Source organism: Cyprinodon variegatus, unplaced genomic scaffold, assembly GCF_000732505.1.
Source record: "Cyprinodon variegatus isolate N-32 unplaced genomic scaffold, C_variegatus-1.0 Scaffold667, whole genome shotgun sequence".
Taxonomy (NCBI): domain Eukaryota; kingdom Metazoa; phylum Chordata; class Actinopteri; order Cyprinodontiformes; family Cyprinodontidae; genus Cyprinodon; species Cyprinodon variegatus.
Window position 1 is genome coordinate 17034 of NW_015151120.1, and position 17966 is coordinate 34999.

The following is a 17966-nucleotide window of genomic DNA, read 5'->3' on the forward strand; positions in this document are numbered from 1 at the left end:
TCTATCTATCTATCTATCTAGTATTGCAGAACTCAACTAATGATTAAACGGTAGACTAGTTGGAGTCTCCTCAAAAGCTAAGTAGAAAAGCAGCTTAACTTACAACTCTTCCATTGTTGAGGCTAAGGGAATCATAACAGCTATTGTAAATGCCAAGACCAGACATTTAAGAAGGTGGTGGGTACCAACTCCCCTAAATCTAACAGTTAAAGATGGAAATTTATGGCCTGCCTCATTGATTGTGTTAACAGTCCAGCTCACTGCTGATTTTGTGTGTCTATGTTTCTTTGGACGCTGTAAGTCTCCTGATACCAGTTAGTCATTGTCTGAATTAGTCAACCTGTCCAAAGCCTGTCTCTGTATATCAAAGCTAAATATCATCGTGCAAGAATAAAATTGAAAGACTGCCGAAACAATAAAAGGTAACAACTATAAAACTTTGTCATGAGCCTGATTTTAAACGAATATACAAAATATTCCGTTTCAGCCTTTCTGTTATAATAACTTTCCACAGAACAAAACAAAAGACAACCTGCTTAAAAAGTTCAAAGGATATTAATCACAATGTGTATGTTGTCGTCTGATTTATATTTATTGCTCCACCAGCAGGAAGAATGACGCCATGTTTCCGTATACTCTCAGCAGCTGCTTTAGCCATTCAGAGCTGCTGCCGAATGTGGCTTTGAACAGCCAGTCTGTCAAATATTAACCAGCTTTAGTTGTTAACCTCACAGGGGAGACCCAGGCAGTTATATCATTTAATATTTGAATCATATAATACAATGTGATCAGCTACTGCTTTCATGTTGTCAGCCATGTCATAGAACATTTATGCAGTTGGATGTATTTGCTTTTATTATTTAAAACAGCTTTTCTTAGAACAATGTTAGAAGACAGCTGGTTTATTGTCATTTTTTACAAATTGGAAACATTTTACCCACTTTGATGATCTGAGGGGTAAAAAAAAAAGTCCTATAGCATTAATGATATGCTGCAAAAATGTCCAGGGTTTGAGTCCCAGCATGGAATCTCTGTATTCATTGAGTCCTTTACATACTTTTGCTTCTTCCCACAGTCCAAGCATATACATGTTGTGTTATTTGATATATCTATTTTTCTCTTAGGTATAACTTAGAATAGGAAAAGTGCCAGGGTTCCTGTGTGTTACTGAGTGTGAGTTATGCATCTCTTCCAGAGAGGATCTTTGAGTAGCCTACACAGGTGAAGATAATCTTTCTAATCAGAGTGCTGGGCTTAAAAGAGCAGCAGAGGCTTCACTCAATGCTGGTTTCTTGTGTTGTTAGTGTTGTTTCATTGCTTTTAGTCTCTTGCTTCCCTCAAGTATTTTCCCTGACGTTAATTGGTTTTTGTTTGGTTTTCGGTATTTTTTCGTTTTTTGGATTTTTGCCTCTGTTCCCCTGGGACTTTAATTAAATCATTAAATCATCCAAACTCATCTGTGCCTAATCCGCTCTGCATTTGTGTCCTCAAAACCACCACCCAACCTGACAAACAGTCTTTATAGTTCTACGAGTGGAAAAAGTCACTTATTTTATATTGAAATCAAAGCAAACAAGACTAAAACAAATCTGAGAAGGAAAAAATTAAAATGATAAAAATATGTTAGGTGTTAGATTTCTGCATACACGGTTTTCTGTCAAATCTCATTCTTATTAGTTAACCCATTTGAAATCATAGCTAATTATATGTACAAGAATGGTAAAGCATGATCGTTTATTACTGAAACTATAACCAATTCCAGGCAGAAAGGAACCATCAACAGGTAGGATATTTTTTTGATAATTTTGTAACTGAACATTTTCAAAAGAGGGAATAAAAGAGGGAATGCACTTGTATCAACACAACTAAGATTTCCATTTTTATCAGATTATCTTACATGTGCATTTCCCTCAGTCCTCTAAGTTTAATCCATGTCATTATGTATAATTTGCTCATTTTAAATATAGGGGCATTTCAAAAACTTTAATATGGAAACTTTGTCATATTAATTACATCATATCCTGTAAATAAAGGCTCTAATTTGACTTAAATAACCAACAGCTACAAAATAATCTGCCAAAAATGTGGGGCTTTAGCCTGCTTGATTCTGCACCCGTGTGTAAACTTGGTGTAGGCAACAGAGCACTCTTTCAAATGTACAGTTTTCATGGGGTTCTTTGGCCGACATGCAACACTGGCAAGCCCATAGACGGCTAATTATCCCCATTTGGGTAAATTGCATCTTACTAAGGTCTGCTAAGCTAACATTGAAATTAAGGTGAGCTTTGATGTGTAATTTTGGTTCTCTTCCAGGTGGAAAGTTCTTGGGGTAAAGAAGAGGAAAGAGGGAATCACCCATGAAGAGTCTTACTGAAACAAAGTGACATCTGACAGATCCCTGTCTTCAATACAATGAAAGTCTGAAAGTTAAGAAGATAAGGTCTACATCAGAGAGCCCAGTTTCTTGAAACTGTCCAAAAGCTTTCATTTCCCTTCTCCTTTCACAAACCTTTGGAATGGATCCCGGTCTATTCCCCCAAATGTCTCCCCTCTTAACATCCTTCATTCTGATTCTTCTGGCTGGACCAGCAGTTCTGAACCCATCAGCCTCCAGGGAGTTACAGGTCAGGACACCAAGGGATGCTGAAAAGGACTCATTCAAGGTGATTAAAGTTACTTTGCTGATTTATCAATGACCACAGAAGTACAGCAGTGTTTAAATTATTTAAAAATGTCAGGAATGATTCCTTTTCTGGCTAAAATAGCTTTCTGTCAGTTTTCATATTGCAAAGAAATTCATTAAATATAGTGGAAATTTTGCAGGAATTTATGTCAAGAAACAAGCCATTCACTAAATTTACTAATAGTTATATATATATATATATATATATATATATATATATATATATATATATATATATATATATATATATATATATATATATTTCACCATTTTTCATCATTTCTCTCTTTTCAAATACCAGCTTCCCACTTTACAACTCAAGCTTTACTTTTTATAAGTGGGGCTAATAATGTTGTTAATCTATACAGTAAAACCTTTAAGCAGCTGCTCCTGCGCCTATTAATTCCTCATTGTAGTTGCAGAACCAGACCATAAAATGTGCAGAGTCAATCAGTTTCCTAATACCAAGCCCAAATGTGTCATTTGGAGTTGTGTGTGCTTTTCTCCAGCTGGGCATTCTATTCCATGGGGAGCTCAGGGCATTCTGATCTCTTTATATACGGGACCTGGTCAAGACACTACATTTATTTGTATTGAGTTTGTGGAATTGTTCCAGAACACCATGTGGAGTTACAGAGAACTACTCCGAGCTCTACCAGCCCAATGTTCCCGAGATGAGTTGACGGCATTTTACATTATCCTGGCATAGCCAGTGTTACTTCAGATTATTTAATAACCTACGCTGTCACTGTTACTACCAGTCTCTTACACATCACACCCTAGGTGCATGTGTTCTTCCACTAAGATAAGAAACCATCACAATCTCACCAGAGAGGATTAAAATATTGGGTAATGCTCACATTCCACTGCCTGTGTTAGGGAGTGCACTTGATATTTGCCAGACGACCTTTTGAAATCTCTGTAAAGACCATCCATATTTAGGTTGATTTATAAAGTCATGGTGTGGTGTAAGTCTGGTGTGAAGAGGCCTTTGATTGGTTTTGTGAAAAAAAATAGCACAGCAAGGTTGTATAGTAAAGGTATAGTGGTGGATGCTCTTTTTCCAGCCGGATCATCAAAGTAAGTGGTCCTCCTAATTTTCAATCATTCTGGTGATATGTTTACGTTGGGCTGTCCTATGTGCTCATCCCCAGGTAGCTATCTTACCAGTGGTGAGTCTGACATAGTGGGAAAATTCCAAATCTTCTTTTGGAACTTAAGCTGGTATAAACAATGCAAACAGCAACTTTTAAACAGAGCGTGCATGAAGAGAAATGCGCTTGTGCATGCTCTTGCACATGTTTAATAGGCGTTCCCTCTCAGCTGCAGGTACAGGGTGGTGCATCCGCATTCTTTTTTAAGTGGAAAGGGCGGGTCTTTTGAAAAATTCATGAAAATCCTCCACTATACCTCTAAGTTCCAGGTAAAACCACAAATACAAACTAAATAACTAACTACTAAACAGGCAAAATAATCATCTCTCAGTGGTTGGATGAAAATTGTTCATCTTTGAACTCTTCAGAATCAATTTTGAGGTATTTTTTATTCAGACAAAAGTCCGTGGACAACTTCCAGATGCAAATGAATCAAAATGCAGTGCAAAAGAAGAAGAGTAATTCAAATGTCTAGGAGTTGCCTTGAATTCCCATATTAAATTTACAGATTATATGAAGAAAATAACTCTGGCTTCCTCCCACAGTCCAAAAACATGACTGTTAGGTTAATTGGTTTCTATAAATTCTCCTTAGGTGTGAGTGTGTGTGTGTGTGCATAGTTGTGTGTCTTTGTGTGTTTCTGTGTTGCCCTGCAACAGACTGGTGACCTGTTCAGGGTAAACGCCACCTCTCACCCATAGACTGTCAGAGATAGGCACTGGCCCCACCTGGACCCTGAAAAGGACTAAGTGGGAGAAAATGAATGGATGGAGAAAATTACAAAGAGTATAGGGACTAATTTAAATGTGTTTTCACCAAGATCTTGCTTGTTGATAAATTAAGCCATTGTTCTCAAATGCAGTGATCCCATCACATTTTTTATACTATATGAGTGCCGGGGTTCAGGTGAATTCACTGTACAAACAATCCTTAAATGTGCTTGACCGAAACCTCTTGATCGCTTGGCCCTACTGCAAATTTCAGGAAAAGCACTATATACTAAGTTCTGAAAATGTTTTCTTTTTTATTTTCCAGCTTTTAATGTCATTACACTGTCACAGGTACAAAGCAACAAAATAAACTCTCTGCATTTAACCCATCCCCTTGGGAAACAGTGGGCTGCAATTGTGCGGCGCCCGGGCAGCAGTGTGGGGTTAAGGGTCTTGCTCAGGGACCCAGAGTGACAGTCTGCAAGAGAGGGGCTTAGACTCAGAACCTCTAGATTCCAAGCACAATGCCCTAACCACTAGGCCGTCACACACCCGCTTGTTGGGGTGCTCTTTTAACAGAGCAAGTTCCACATATCTGAAAAGATTTAATGGTCAAATCAAACAATGAAATAAAATCAAGCCTAACTGAAATTGGTATAGTATCCTCATTGCTGTTTTTATTCCTTTTACTCTTATGATAGCGAAATCTCTTTTTATGCATTAAGGAACAGGTCTGTAAATTAGCAATTAGCCACATGGCCTATAATGAGTATGGGATTGGTTACTGTAACAATGCTTTTTGTTCTGTCCCTATCAGATAAACATAGAAAATAGTGCTCTTGATTTTAGCGCACCCAAATACTTCACAAAGAGATGCAATGGATGATGCATTATAAAAAAGATACAATAAATCAAAATAAGGGTGCTGTCTTCCAAAATGTCTTTCCTTTATTTCCCACTATGATTGATGTAATAAATTCTTACTATAAACTAAATATGTCCAGCTATGGGGTGACCTGGTGAACAAAGTGGGATTACTTGCCTTGTCTTTTGCTGTTGTTCCTTCAGGTCGTGATCTCAGAGGGATGCTCCTCTCAGGGAGATTCGTCTGATATAAGCCAAGGAGGTAATACACATGGATTTGGCTAAACACATAAATCAACTATATGTTTTACAGCTACATTGCAGAAATACAAGTGTTAGATATTAGCTATTTTTATTGTTGCTTTTCCTGCTGACAGTATTGTTTTTTCATTGCCCATTTTTTCCCCTCAGGTAAAGAGATTGATCTGGTGCCTGGCTCTCCTCTGGTGCTGACCCATAAGATCAAACTGGTTCCATCAGGGTCAGGTTCTGGGTCTTGTGGATGTGACGGCGACTTTGCTGCCCTTCGGGAGCGATTGGAAAGTCTAGAGCGAGAGGTGTCTGACCTTCGGGAGAAGTGTGGAGAAACAGGAGGAAGCTGCTGTACCTCAGAAAGCAAAGGTAATGTTGGGTCACTGTTAAAGGTTCAAGGTTTAATTCCACTTTTTATTATGATTTTTCTGTTAAAGGAAAATGTATTTGGTTGGAGAACATGTTTTATATATAATAAGACAAAGCATGACAAAGAATTTGTTTATTTCATCTTAAACCTTAGTGTCATATGATAAAAAAGTCTCCCAAAGAGAATCGGTTTCTACCTTTTTTTACCCAGTCAGGAGAAGAATTCGTCCATTCCAAAAGCATTATGACCTGTTGAAAATACTTCATAAAATATCTGCCAGGATTTAGCTCCGGGCAGCAAACTTTTCCATCTTGGCATCAAAATAAAATTAAGTCCAAGATTAAACAACGACTGAAAGCTAATCCTATACAAATCTTTCTCAGCATCCTCACTGCAATCATTACATAAACAAACATAGTTTGTAGATTTTTTGCATGTTGATAGAAAAGCTCCTTGCACAAAACACTAACATTAGTGCCTCAGCACATGAACACATTCAGATAATTAGTCAAATAGATCAATGTCTAAACAAATAAACTGAGAACTACCCCAATGACAAGTTTCACCTCAGAACTGTTTCTATAAATTGCCACTGGACTGATTTACTCATGATCAATTTCAGTAACTATAGCAGGTTTTCAGTATTTTTTTTTAGTATCGTATGTTCTCTATATATAACCTTTAGTTTTTTCTTAGTTTTTTTGACATTTTGCTACATCAACCTTGCAGTGGTTTTTACTATGGGTGTAATGTTCCTCTCTGTTGAGGGCATCATGGTCTGCAACTCTTCCAAAATACAGCTTTGACAGTTATGCAGATGTTATGCAGTTAAGCAGTTATGCAGATACAAGACGTTCACATATCTTGTAATTGCATGTTTAGTCATGGTGGAACACCCACCCCTATGGTGATCTGGGAAAGAGCCGCAATAGAATATGGCATGTTAATGTTGCTCAGCTTTGGTTCTCATTAGATTTGATGAATTAAAGGCTTATTTCACTTTTTTTTTCCTAAAATTACTTCAACAATATTTGGTAGAAAACAACAAAGAAATTGGTTTATCAATGACACAAGAAAGCAAATCTGTATTCACTATATAGTCAGTTTTTTAAGATCATATACTGATCTAGGTTTAAAATGCTGTTATATTTAGTCAAAATGAACATTTCTTTATGGGTTTCTTTATGGATGTTTAATGGTTTAAGAGTAGAATGTTTATAATATAGAGGAAAAAGTCAACTTTTGACATAAACTCTTAGTGAAACATCTGACTGAACACATTATAAACTGCCAGCAACCAAGCTATGTTCTAATAGGTCTAAAGCTCTGATTATTACCCAATTTGCTTAGTTTCTTCTCAGAAGGAAAAGTTTTATTAAGTTATAGTTTGGGTTTGAGTGAGTCATCAGGAAACAGATGTTAGTAAATGTACTACGTAGCTAAGGAAACACAACAGGATATGTTACTATGTGTGTCGAGGGTATGTATGTTACCCATCAGTTCTTTGCCCACTGTGATCTTAATCTCATCCCACATTAGTGGAGTCCCTCCGCCCTGAGTTTAAACAGCAGATAGACACATACAGAAGGGTCCCATTACATGAAACAAGGTTTTATAAAGCCTAGTAGGAGATATCAGACCTCAACCCATCCAGAAAAATTCAAAAGCAAGAAAAAAAAAAACCTCATCAAGACACATTTTTACTGATCTTCATCCAAACAGAACTATAATCCTACATTTTCAGCTAGTTTATTGGTCAGTGAGGGATGAAAAAAATAAATACTGGTTTTAAGCTTCATATAAGAAACTAAATTAATCATTTTTATTACATTTTAACAACTGAAATATAATCACTTACTTATCTCCCTTCCACATTTATAGCCCAGGTAATGTTAGTAAAAAGCCTTACCTATATATGATATTGTTTTATATCTATATTTATCTTATAAGCAGTGTTCTGTGGTCTTTAATGGAGCTATTCTAGGTTTGATTCCCGCCCCCAAGTCAATTATTGCGTTTCCCTTATCTGCCTTTCAACCTGTCAAACAAATTATAAATACAATCTATTGTATAAAAATATGATAACATTTATACAAGGTTAAAAAAAATCATACATTATCATATATATTAAATATAAATATATGCTTTTCTACAAAATCTTTATTGATATTCTAAGTGAATTACGAGTTTATTCCTATGAATAAATTTTACTGAATTGATCATGAAATAAATGTACAGACCAATGTTTTTTAGGCAGTTTTAGGACAACTGTACAAAGCTTTCAACTAAAAATATCTCAATAAATCAGTGAATGGCATCAACACAATTGCTACAAAATGTTACTCAACAACATTTTTTTAGATCAGGAGCTAATAGGCCACCTATTTAAGCCAATATTGAAGAATACTCATCCAGCATGTGCCAGCCTACTTCCAAGTGTCACATCCTGCTTCAGCCTGCAAAATAGTCACTGAATGTTACATGTGGCAACTAGCCTCAACAACCCATAACTTGTTAATGGCTGCTTTTCCCTACAATGTGCACTTGGTGTCTGTGCTAGAAAGATTTTAGTGACTAGGAATGAGTCCGAAGGGTGTTGTTTTAACATAGTTAGGCTGGCAGCCCTTAACAACCTCTTAATTATTTATGAACCATACACCCATTTTACCCACTTAAAGAACTCGACAATAAAAATAACTCAAAGAACTGAATCTCCAGATACTCTCTAGAATTTATATGCTTCTTTAACCAGCAAAGTTTTTGACAAGGTTTTTGACAATTCCGCATTCATAAATAATTAAATCATAAATTTTAACTGATCTAATCAACTTAACTCTTCCTAAATGCTGTCACCATGAAACTCTAAGGCCTAAGAGAGCAAATGACTCTTTAAACCCCATACAGAATGGCACTCATAACTAATAACTTTGTAGATTTCTTGGATGAATAAAAGTGTTCAGATTTCCGAGGTGTTAAGGATACGGAATCCATCTCAGAGTCTCAAAAGCTCTGAGGAACCGTTAAAGCTTAGGAGCAGCTCATCAATTCAGTTAAAAGCGTGCAGTCTTGTGTTATTGGCTGCTCATTACAAGGTCAAGTTCTCCCAAGCTTGTAGCATTCCCAAGCATCCAGGCAGTTGAAGTTTAAAAGTTTTTTTAAACAGCTTAAACTGTTTGTTTTTTCCTGACCAGCGCTCAGTTCTAAGTCATTATGTTTTAGTTTTTTTTTTATTTCAAAGCTACTGAAGAAAGGAGCCCAATCTTAAACTATACCTTTCTTAATAATTAATCCTATATGGAAGCTCCACACCCCTCCTTCTTCTATTCCAGTGTGGACTTGTCATCTGGCCCAAATAAGAAACCCTGTTCTTCTCTTACTCTGCTCAGGTTTTATTACAATATCCTGGATTAGTCATATTTTGGCATTCTGCCCACTAAGATGATCATTTTATAATGTGTAAAATTCTTTATTATTTGTGCTTTTAGGCCTGGAGAATCTAATAGCATGTTGTTAGGGCTAGTTCCATCTGCTCAACCTCTCCCTAACCCTTAAGATATAAGCTTAAAGTTCAGATTTTTTACAATTAATATTTTTTACATCAAAGGAAATCATAGGAAGGATTAGAGGAGAGTCAACACAGGCTTCCATTTTAGGTTTTGGTGCTTAGATTAACTTAATGTTATTATTCTTTAATCTTTCATTAGAGGTCTTAGCTACAACTGATAACACATCTTTCTCATTTAACATAGTACACATAAACTAAAACAATTTTTTTTATGTTGAATTACTATCTACGTCATTTCACTATTTAATCAGCTATGTAGAAAAAAAAACCTTTGTCTGGATCTCTCCCTCTCCTTTAGGTGCTGGCTGCTTGATAAAACCAGAAAACGGTGAATGTCCCAATGAGTGCAGTGATCAGGGCCGCTGTGTGGATGGCAAATGCGTCTGCTTCCCGGGCTACACCGGGCCAGACTGCAGCGAGTCCGGCTGTCCTGGAAATTGTAACGATCATGGGAGATGCGTGAACGGGGAGTGTGTGTGCGACTCTGGTTTCTCTGGTCCCGACTGCACCCAAAAGGCCTGTCCAGACAACTGCAACAGTCATGGGAGGTGTGTGAACGGCCAGTGTGTATGCGACACTGGTTTCACAGGTCCAAGCTGTTCGGAAGAATCTTGCCCCAGAAACTGCAACAGAAGGGGCCGCTGTACCAATGGGAAGTGTGTGTGTAATGCTGGATTTACAGGTGCAGACTGCTCCAAAAAGGCCTGTCCGGGAAACTGCAACAATCATGGCAGATGTGTTAATGGGAAATGTGTTTGTGACACTGGCTTTGCTGGTCCTGACTGCTCTAAGATCATCTGTCCTGAAAACTGCAACAACAAGGGCCGCTGCGTTGATGGACAATGTGTCTGTAATGAGGGCTTCGCTGGAGCAGACTGCTCTGAGGTCGCCTGTCCTGGAAACTGCAACAACAGAGGACAGTGTATAAACGGACAGTGTGTTTGTGACGACGGATTTACAGGCAAGGACTGCCTGGAAAAAGCATGCCTTAATGACTGTAACAACCGAGGGAGATGCGTAGATGGAAATTGTGTCTGCGACAGTCCCTTCACCGGTTCTGACTGCAATGAGATCACCTGTCCAGGAAACTGCAACGACAGAGGACAGTGTGTAAATGGACAGTGTGTCTGTGACGATGGTTTCACTGGTGCAGAATGCTCTGAAAGAACCTGCCCTAACAGCTGCAGCAATCATGGGAGATGTGTTGATGGCCAATGTGTCTGTGAGAGTGACTTCACCGGTGATGACTGTTCAGAGTCCGCTTGTCCAGAGAACTGCAATGACAGGGGACGCTGCATTGATGGACAATGTGTCTGCTATGAGGGGTTCACTGGTGCAGACTGCTCTGAACAAGCTTGTCCCAATAACTGCAACAACAATGGAAGGTGTGTGGATGGGGAGTGTGTTTGCGATGTCGGGTTCACAGGACCAGACTGTGCTGTCATAGGCTGTCCCAATGACTGCAGCAACAAAGGGCGGTGCATCAAAGGAAGGTGTGCTTGTCGGCGAGGATTTACTGGACCGGACTGCAGCCAGTGTAAAGATGGCATGACTGGGCCAAACTGTAATACTGGTGAGTAGCTGATGATGTCACAATCTACAGTAGCCCTGCAGATGTCCTATATACATTGATTCTTTTAATAAGTGATCTTTTTCTCCAGGTGTTCTTTACACACATGAACTGTTACTCTCAGGGGTCCAGAGAATCATTATGGGAAAATATTGTTTTTTTATTATTATTATTATTGTTATTTTAGTTGGCTGTATTTGTCCTTTGAAAAAAAAATCTAATTACTTTGTGTAAAGTCAAACTAAACAAAATTGTTCACTCTTTTTGTTTTTTGTTATCTACAACCTTACTCATAGCAAGGGGAGCAAATAGAGCGTATTTTGAAATTCCTGTTTACTTCTGTTCCATTATAAAGCTATTTGCAGAATCATCCAGGTTATTTTGTTCCATTATAGTGTTGCTTTCTTGCTCTTGTTTTCAAGCGGGGTTGCCAGGGTGTGTAAGCACATTAGCTCCTCTGTCCTAAAGCCAATTCGAGCTGCATTCATTCCACTGACAGAACCGTTTCATTAATTGTGGAATGAAACCAAGACCCACTGGCCATAAAATTGCTTCATACTCTTGTGTAATGCGTTTCTGTTATGCCCGAGTCTGATACAAGACAAACATGTGTTTCAGAGTGGTAAGTGCTTTCCCAAATGTATCCAACCATTCACAGGACCTGAAGGAAGGATGCCCCATAATTTGAAATCCTCTGGTGGAAAAGCTAAGTGGGTAGAAAAAAAAAAACAATTTCCATGCAGCGTTCTGTGTCTGGAATTTGTGCAAAAATACTTCATTCAAAGAGGAGTCAAATTAATACTTGACCAACTTAGAAGACCTTAGGGCCTTTACAAATTTTCAAATTTATTCCTGACTTTTGCACGAAAATCTTAACCTTGTCCATGTGTGTCTTTTTTATTTGTAAGAAAACATTAAATAATATGCATTATACAGTATAAATATACTTGCAAAACAACAGGCAGTACAAGACAAGTGGACCTAGTTTTTCCTCAACATACAGTGGAGTTGTAAGTACGGTCTCAAATGTATTTTTAGCTTGTTGAAAACAGAACTTCTTGTCAAATTAGAATGTTTTTTTGGTATAATTTACAGATTTGCATTTTATTTTGGTGCAACAGTACCAGTTTGAAAATGAAACAAGAAGAAACAATACCAAAACACGAAATCAGTTCATAACCCTTGTTTTATAAAGAACTTTTGATTTTTAGGATTTTTGGAGCTACAGTGTGCAGTAGCAGTTCTCTCCAACCATTGCCAACAACTTAAGACAAAAAAAAATGCATGGAATAAATCGCATGCTTGTCCGACACAAATGGTCTGTCCTTATAACGTACTTCTTCAAGTCAGAAGACTACACCAAAGCCCTTTACACTACATTCAGTCATTCACCTATTCACTCACACACTGATGGTGGCGAGCTACCTGACAAGCTCACTGACAGAAAAGAGGCTGCTGTAAACTGGTGCCACCAGTCGCTCTGAACAACATCATTAGGCATTGCGGTTGAAGTGTATTTCCCATAACCAGACGACACTGAAAACCGGAGCCAGGGGTTGAACTGACAGCCCTCCAGTTGCAGGGCAAACTCCTGCATCCAGCATCACTTGCACTACGTCATGTATAAATTAGTTTCCTTATTCTGAGCGTCAGTTGGGGGACAGATGCTTAACAAACTCCTAAATTACTAAATATTTGATTAAATTAAATTTATTGATTTGATCTTTTTTTCTGTTCCCTTTACAACTGTCCATTTGGCCGATGTCAAAAACGACCACTGACTTTTCATTTATAGCTGATCTAAATCTTGTTAAAATGTGACATTTTTCTAGATGGATGGGTAGAAGAGAGTTCAGGTCCAGGTGTTAGATCTCTGTAAAGCCATCTTTACCACATAGAGAGGCTTATAAAAACCCTCACATCAAGCAATAAAGAACTGGTCTTTAAAAATGAACAAAAGCAGTTAGCATATACACACATGGGAGTCCTATTGCACTAACTTTGTTTTGGAATTTACTAGGAATGTATAAAGTTAAAATAGAGATACAGCATTCTCTTGTTAAATACGTTGGTGACAATTTGTCGATTTTGTATGTATAGCTGTTTAAACAACTAAAGGAATTTAATTATTTCTTGCGTTCCAGTAAAATACACTGCCTCCATTTGATTCCTTCACTCCCTAAACTGTAATAAGTAGCAGTTGGAAATGTACGGACTTTTTTCCTGCTTTTACCCCTTCTGCAGAAACTTTGTCTAAATTACCATCTGGTTGCTTTTTAAAAAAGAATCGTGTTTAAAGGAATCAATACACTGGAGAATGATAAAGAGGTGCTTTCAGAGCAAAGGTAGTAGAAGGTTTCTGTGGAACACGTGTGTGATTTGCATGATGGATTTGGGTAATTGCCTACAGGAATATTACATCATGCCCCCTGTGAGTGGTGAGTTTTTTTGCTCTACTTTTATGAGAGCCCTGTTTCAGTAAAACGGGTCTGTGAATTATTATCTCAGCAAGCCATCATTGTGTCCAGTAATGCATAAGCAGGGTGGCTCCACTCTGGAGAGATCCTTAATTTAAGAATGCACGAATGTTGTAAAATAGACCAAATTACAGTTATAAACAGCTGCGTAGGCTTTAGTTTACATGTTCACTGTTTTCTCTAAAGGTGTGTGAATAATTTACACACCAATATAGCTTTCCCCTGACAAGTGAATATAACTAAAAGGAAATGAGCCAGCATGATTCTGCTGAACTCTTGATACTTGGCAAAAAGCCTTTTTTCCAAATGATACGTACCACGATGCACCACTGTAGGTATTATGTTTGCACTAGAAAGCTATCCATGTATTTTTTGCAAAATTTTACAATATATCTTGATAAACTATTAACCCAAATCTGGGCTGTTTAAATTACTACTCTAAGACAGCCAGACTCATTTTGTAAAGCTTGATGTTTTTTTGTTTTTTTTGCATTCTATTTGCATCATGTAGTTTGAATTCCCCACATCCTCTACCTCATAATATAGTGCATGTGTTTCTCAGATTCACAAAAATATATCTTACTTTTAATGTGCTGCTAGACATCCCCCCTCGTTCTGCAGTAACCCTACCGTACATGTGCAATTTGGAGTTGTGTGCAATCATCTCCAAAAAAGTACGTAATTTTGTCCCTGTATTTATAGGCATGGAGATCAAAGATTTATGATTTCTGCTTCTTGCTGACATCCTTTTTGTTGCAGCCAGCTTAGCGGCAGTATTGATATTATTTACTTGGAGCATTGTCAGGCAGGCATTGGCCTAAAAAAACTTTAGCTTTATGATTAGGAAGATATTGCAGGTCCTGCTTTAAAATATCCAATTTATCCACGGAGGTGAATGTTGAACACAAAACCCTCCAGGTGTTAAAAAGTGTATGTGCATTTGAAATGTCTTTCCAGATTTCACCTGCATAGGCCCCACTGTGAAAATCTGGAAATGGAAGCATTAGGATAATAAACCAACAGAATCTCCCCAAAGAGGTTTATTTCATGCTTTGTCAAGGATACTAGCAGCACAGCTTTGACAGACCCCAAAAGATAAAACCATGCATCAATTAAACTTTTTGCAGAAATGTAGGTGTAGAGTCTTACACCAGGGTGAAGAGAGCATAGAGCACTGTAAAGCCATTTGCATCAGCCACATGATTGGAGATCTGCTTATTGTTCATATGAATATCCATTTTATACTCTGATGTATTTCTGGTTTGCATTCAACCAATTCTGGTAAAAGTATTGGTATATTTGCTGATGAAGGTTCTCAGTCATCCAGGTCAAAGTCATTCACTCACTGTGGATCCAGACATTTGAATTGAGAAAGCTTCCTGGAGAGGTGGGCGAAACGTTTTCAAATCTTGAAAACCAAGTCCAGTGGATATTTTTTGGATTTTTACGGAATATTGGTATATTTCCATTTTTACTGAACAAAAAGACTGACTGTCAGCCACATGATTCTAAATTAGGCTCTCAGGGGTTGTAAATCATAAACCTGGAAACTACCTTTAATGATAAAACCATCCTTTATTATTTTAGCAGTATATTTTACTTTTTTACCAAATCCTAGTAGACAATAGTTTGTATTTTGGGGTGTTGAGGACCAGGTTGTTTATTATTTAATTTAAGATCAATCACATGCATTTACTTGATAAGATGGGTATCTCATCTCTGTTGCAAAGAAACACACTTTCAGAAAGAACAAATTATCTGCCGCTCAGTTTGTTTCCTTTTGTAATTAAGTTTGTGGAGATAAAAAGTCCTTGTTTTAACTGGGGATCATTAATTGTTTTTTTTTTATATGGAACAAACATTAAAATATTTACTCTGCTTCTCCTTGAAGGTATAAAGGCAGATTTTGCATATCTACTCTATAATGAGAATATTTTACTGATAAGGATGTTAGGGGAGGAAAAGAAACCATGACAACTGTATTAGAGGAAGAAATTTTGTTTTTTTCTGAGTGTATGTCTAGGATATTACATCATGTTGACCAGAGGTTTTAATGGAGGTTGAAATGATGGGCAGTTTGTGTTTTGCTTAATTTTTCTTTCAATTGCTATTCATGGGAGCAGTACAAACAATGAGCAGTAAAATGTTACTGGAGACCACAACAGAAGGACAAAATAAATACTGGAATCAATAGGAATACACAATTTTGCATAGTTCTGGTTTTATGGTTTTTGATTCAGAATTACAAAAAAAGAAAAAAGCTACCCAGTGCTTTAAACCACTCACAATATTATTTCCTCTTTTTAGCCATGAGTGGTGTGCCACAGCTGAATGTTGAGGATATCACAGAGTCTTCTGCCACTTTGATTTGGACTCACCCTTCTGTTCAATATGAGACCTATTACATCACCTTTACCAGCCTGGTAAGCTCCCAACATTTTTCACATTACAATGCATGTTTGTTGTATATAAAAGACTCTTGATCATTTCTATCCTGCAAAATTGAATGGAAACTCTGGATGGAAAGCGTTGCAGGTCTGGGTGTGTAGCAGCCTTAACGATCCAACGAAGTTTTACTCTACACTGTTTTTATAAGAAATTCCTACTTGACATTAAATTGGCTTAATATAAGATGCATCAAATAATATACAACATCCAGGTCACATTCCTTCTCAATAAACAGGCCCTAACCCTAGCTTAGACCGCCAAGAAGTACATTTAGACAAATTAGCAAAATTAAAATTTCATCCTTAGTAGAAAACATTTTCATTAATTATGCATCATTTAGTACAGTAAGTAAATTATTCATGTTTAAAAGTTTAAAAAATATAGCACAATATGAAATTGTGAATTTGCATTTTTTTGTTACTGGAGTTTTAAACACTTAGGGTACAAGTAATGTCTAAAATTGAATATTTGTACCCAACCGCTTTTACTCTGATACCTTTAAACAAAGTCAACAGTCACATATTGACATTAATGACTAAGTAAATAGAGTCCACCTAGTGGAGGTTTTGATATTGTTGGTATAAGCTGTTACCCAGGACAGCAACAGAGAGATAGATTACAGGTGCAATAACAAATTATTTCCTTGACAGTTAGTGTTTTGAGAAGGTTCTGTTTCTTTTATGCATGTTCTGTCAAATGGAAGTTGAAGAGTTGGTGTCTACAGCTTGCTGCTGAGAAAGTTATTTATTTTGGAGCGGACTATATTCTATCCTGCACTGATATGTTCGAATATTCCATGCATTCCAATTGGTTGGAGAAATAGCAGAGGGAGCGGCTCACCTAGGACACAGAAAACACCACTAAGTCCTAATGTTTGGACCCTATTTACAAAGTACTTGGCTTTAAATATCTCTAAGAAAATGTGTTGATTTAACATCAGAAAATAGACCATGTGTTGTGTAACTGCAAAGCTACAAAAACACGATGAACCATCTAAACAGGCAGGAAAAGCAAAGTGGGTATAATTCAAAAAGAAAGTTCAGCTGTGGTTAAACTGAAGTTTCAACTCAGGATAGAGAATCTGTTGTTAAACATTTATTATTTGTGCTCTAGAAAAGGTCCCAGAAAAACTGATGCAAACATTAAAAATTTGCGACAAACCATGTAGCAAATGTAGACATGAGAAAAAAGGGTAATCTGATCCCATGAGACAAACATTTAGTCAAATAAGCTAAAGGAATATTTTTAAAGAAACTGAACAATCTGCAGTTTTAAAAGCAGATAACTCAGAGGCCAGAGCAAATAAGATAGACTTTACTGCTCTAACAGTGGAGAATCACATTGGCTAAATAGACAAATATATATATATATATATATATATACATACAGCTGAAGTCTCTTATTCAACAGGATTATTGCACAGGCTATTACACAGTATATTAAATAGTGATTGCATATTAGTTATTGCAGTTGTAGTATCGCATTGTAGAGTCTGGTTGCAGCAGGGATGAATGACCTACAGTAGCACTCCTTTTTACAAACCGGGTGTATGATCTTTCACCAAAGAGGCTGCTCAGCTCCTCTACAGTCTGGTGCAGGTGTTGAGAGGTGTTGTCCATGATGGATGTAAGCTTGGATAGCACCCTTCTCTCAGCCACTTTATCCACTAAGTCCTCTAGAGTGCAGCCCAGGACAGAAGTGGCCCTTTTTGAGTATTAATAACTTCAGGTTACAGTAAGATTTCATGGGGGTACAATTCTCTGATATATTTGCAAATGTTGTGTTTTGATGACAAAATCTTGCAGCTCTGACTGGAAATGACCTTAGAGTAAACATAATAAACAAACAGTTGCAAAAAGATGTTATTTTTAAA

At 37.2% G+C, this 17966-nt stretch overlaps 1 protein-coding gene across 2 annotated transcripts in view; it reads left to right on the forward strand.

Moving 5' to 3' along the window:
- Window positions 1-17966, forward strand: part of LOC107097052 (tenascin-like) — a 50628-nt gene that overhangs the window by 8063 nt on the left and 24599 nt on the right. For both annotated transcript variants that reach the window (XM_015394024.1, XM_015394025.1), the window contains exons 2-6: window positions 2314-2663; window positions 5616-5673; window positions 5823-6032; window positions 9897-11171; window positions 15953-16068. In XM_015394024.1, the coding sequence (XP_015249510.1) occupies window positions 2517-2663; window positions 5616-5673; window positions 5823-6032; window positions 9897-11171; window positions 15953-16068 (1806 nt within the window). In that variant the 5' untranslated portion in view covers window positions 2314-2516. The remainder of the gene's footprint in view (window positions 1-2313; window positions 2664-5615; window positions 5674-5822; window positions 6033-9896; window positions 11172-15952; window positions 16069-17966) is intronic.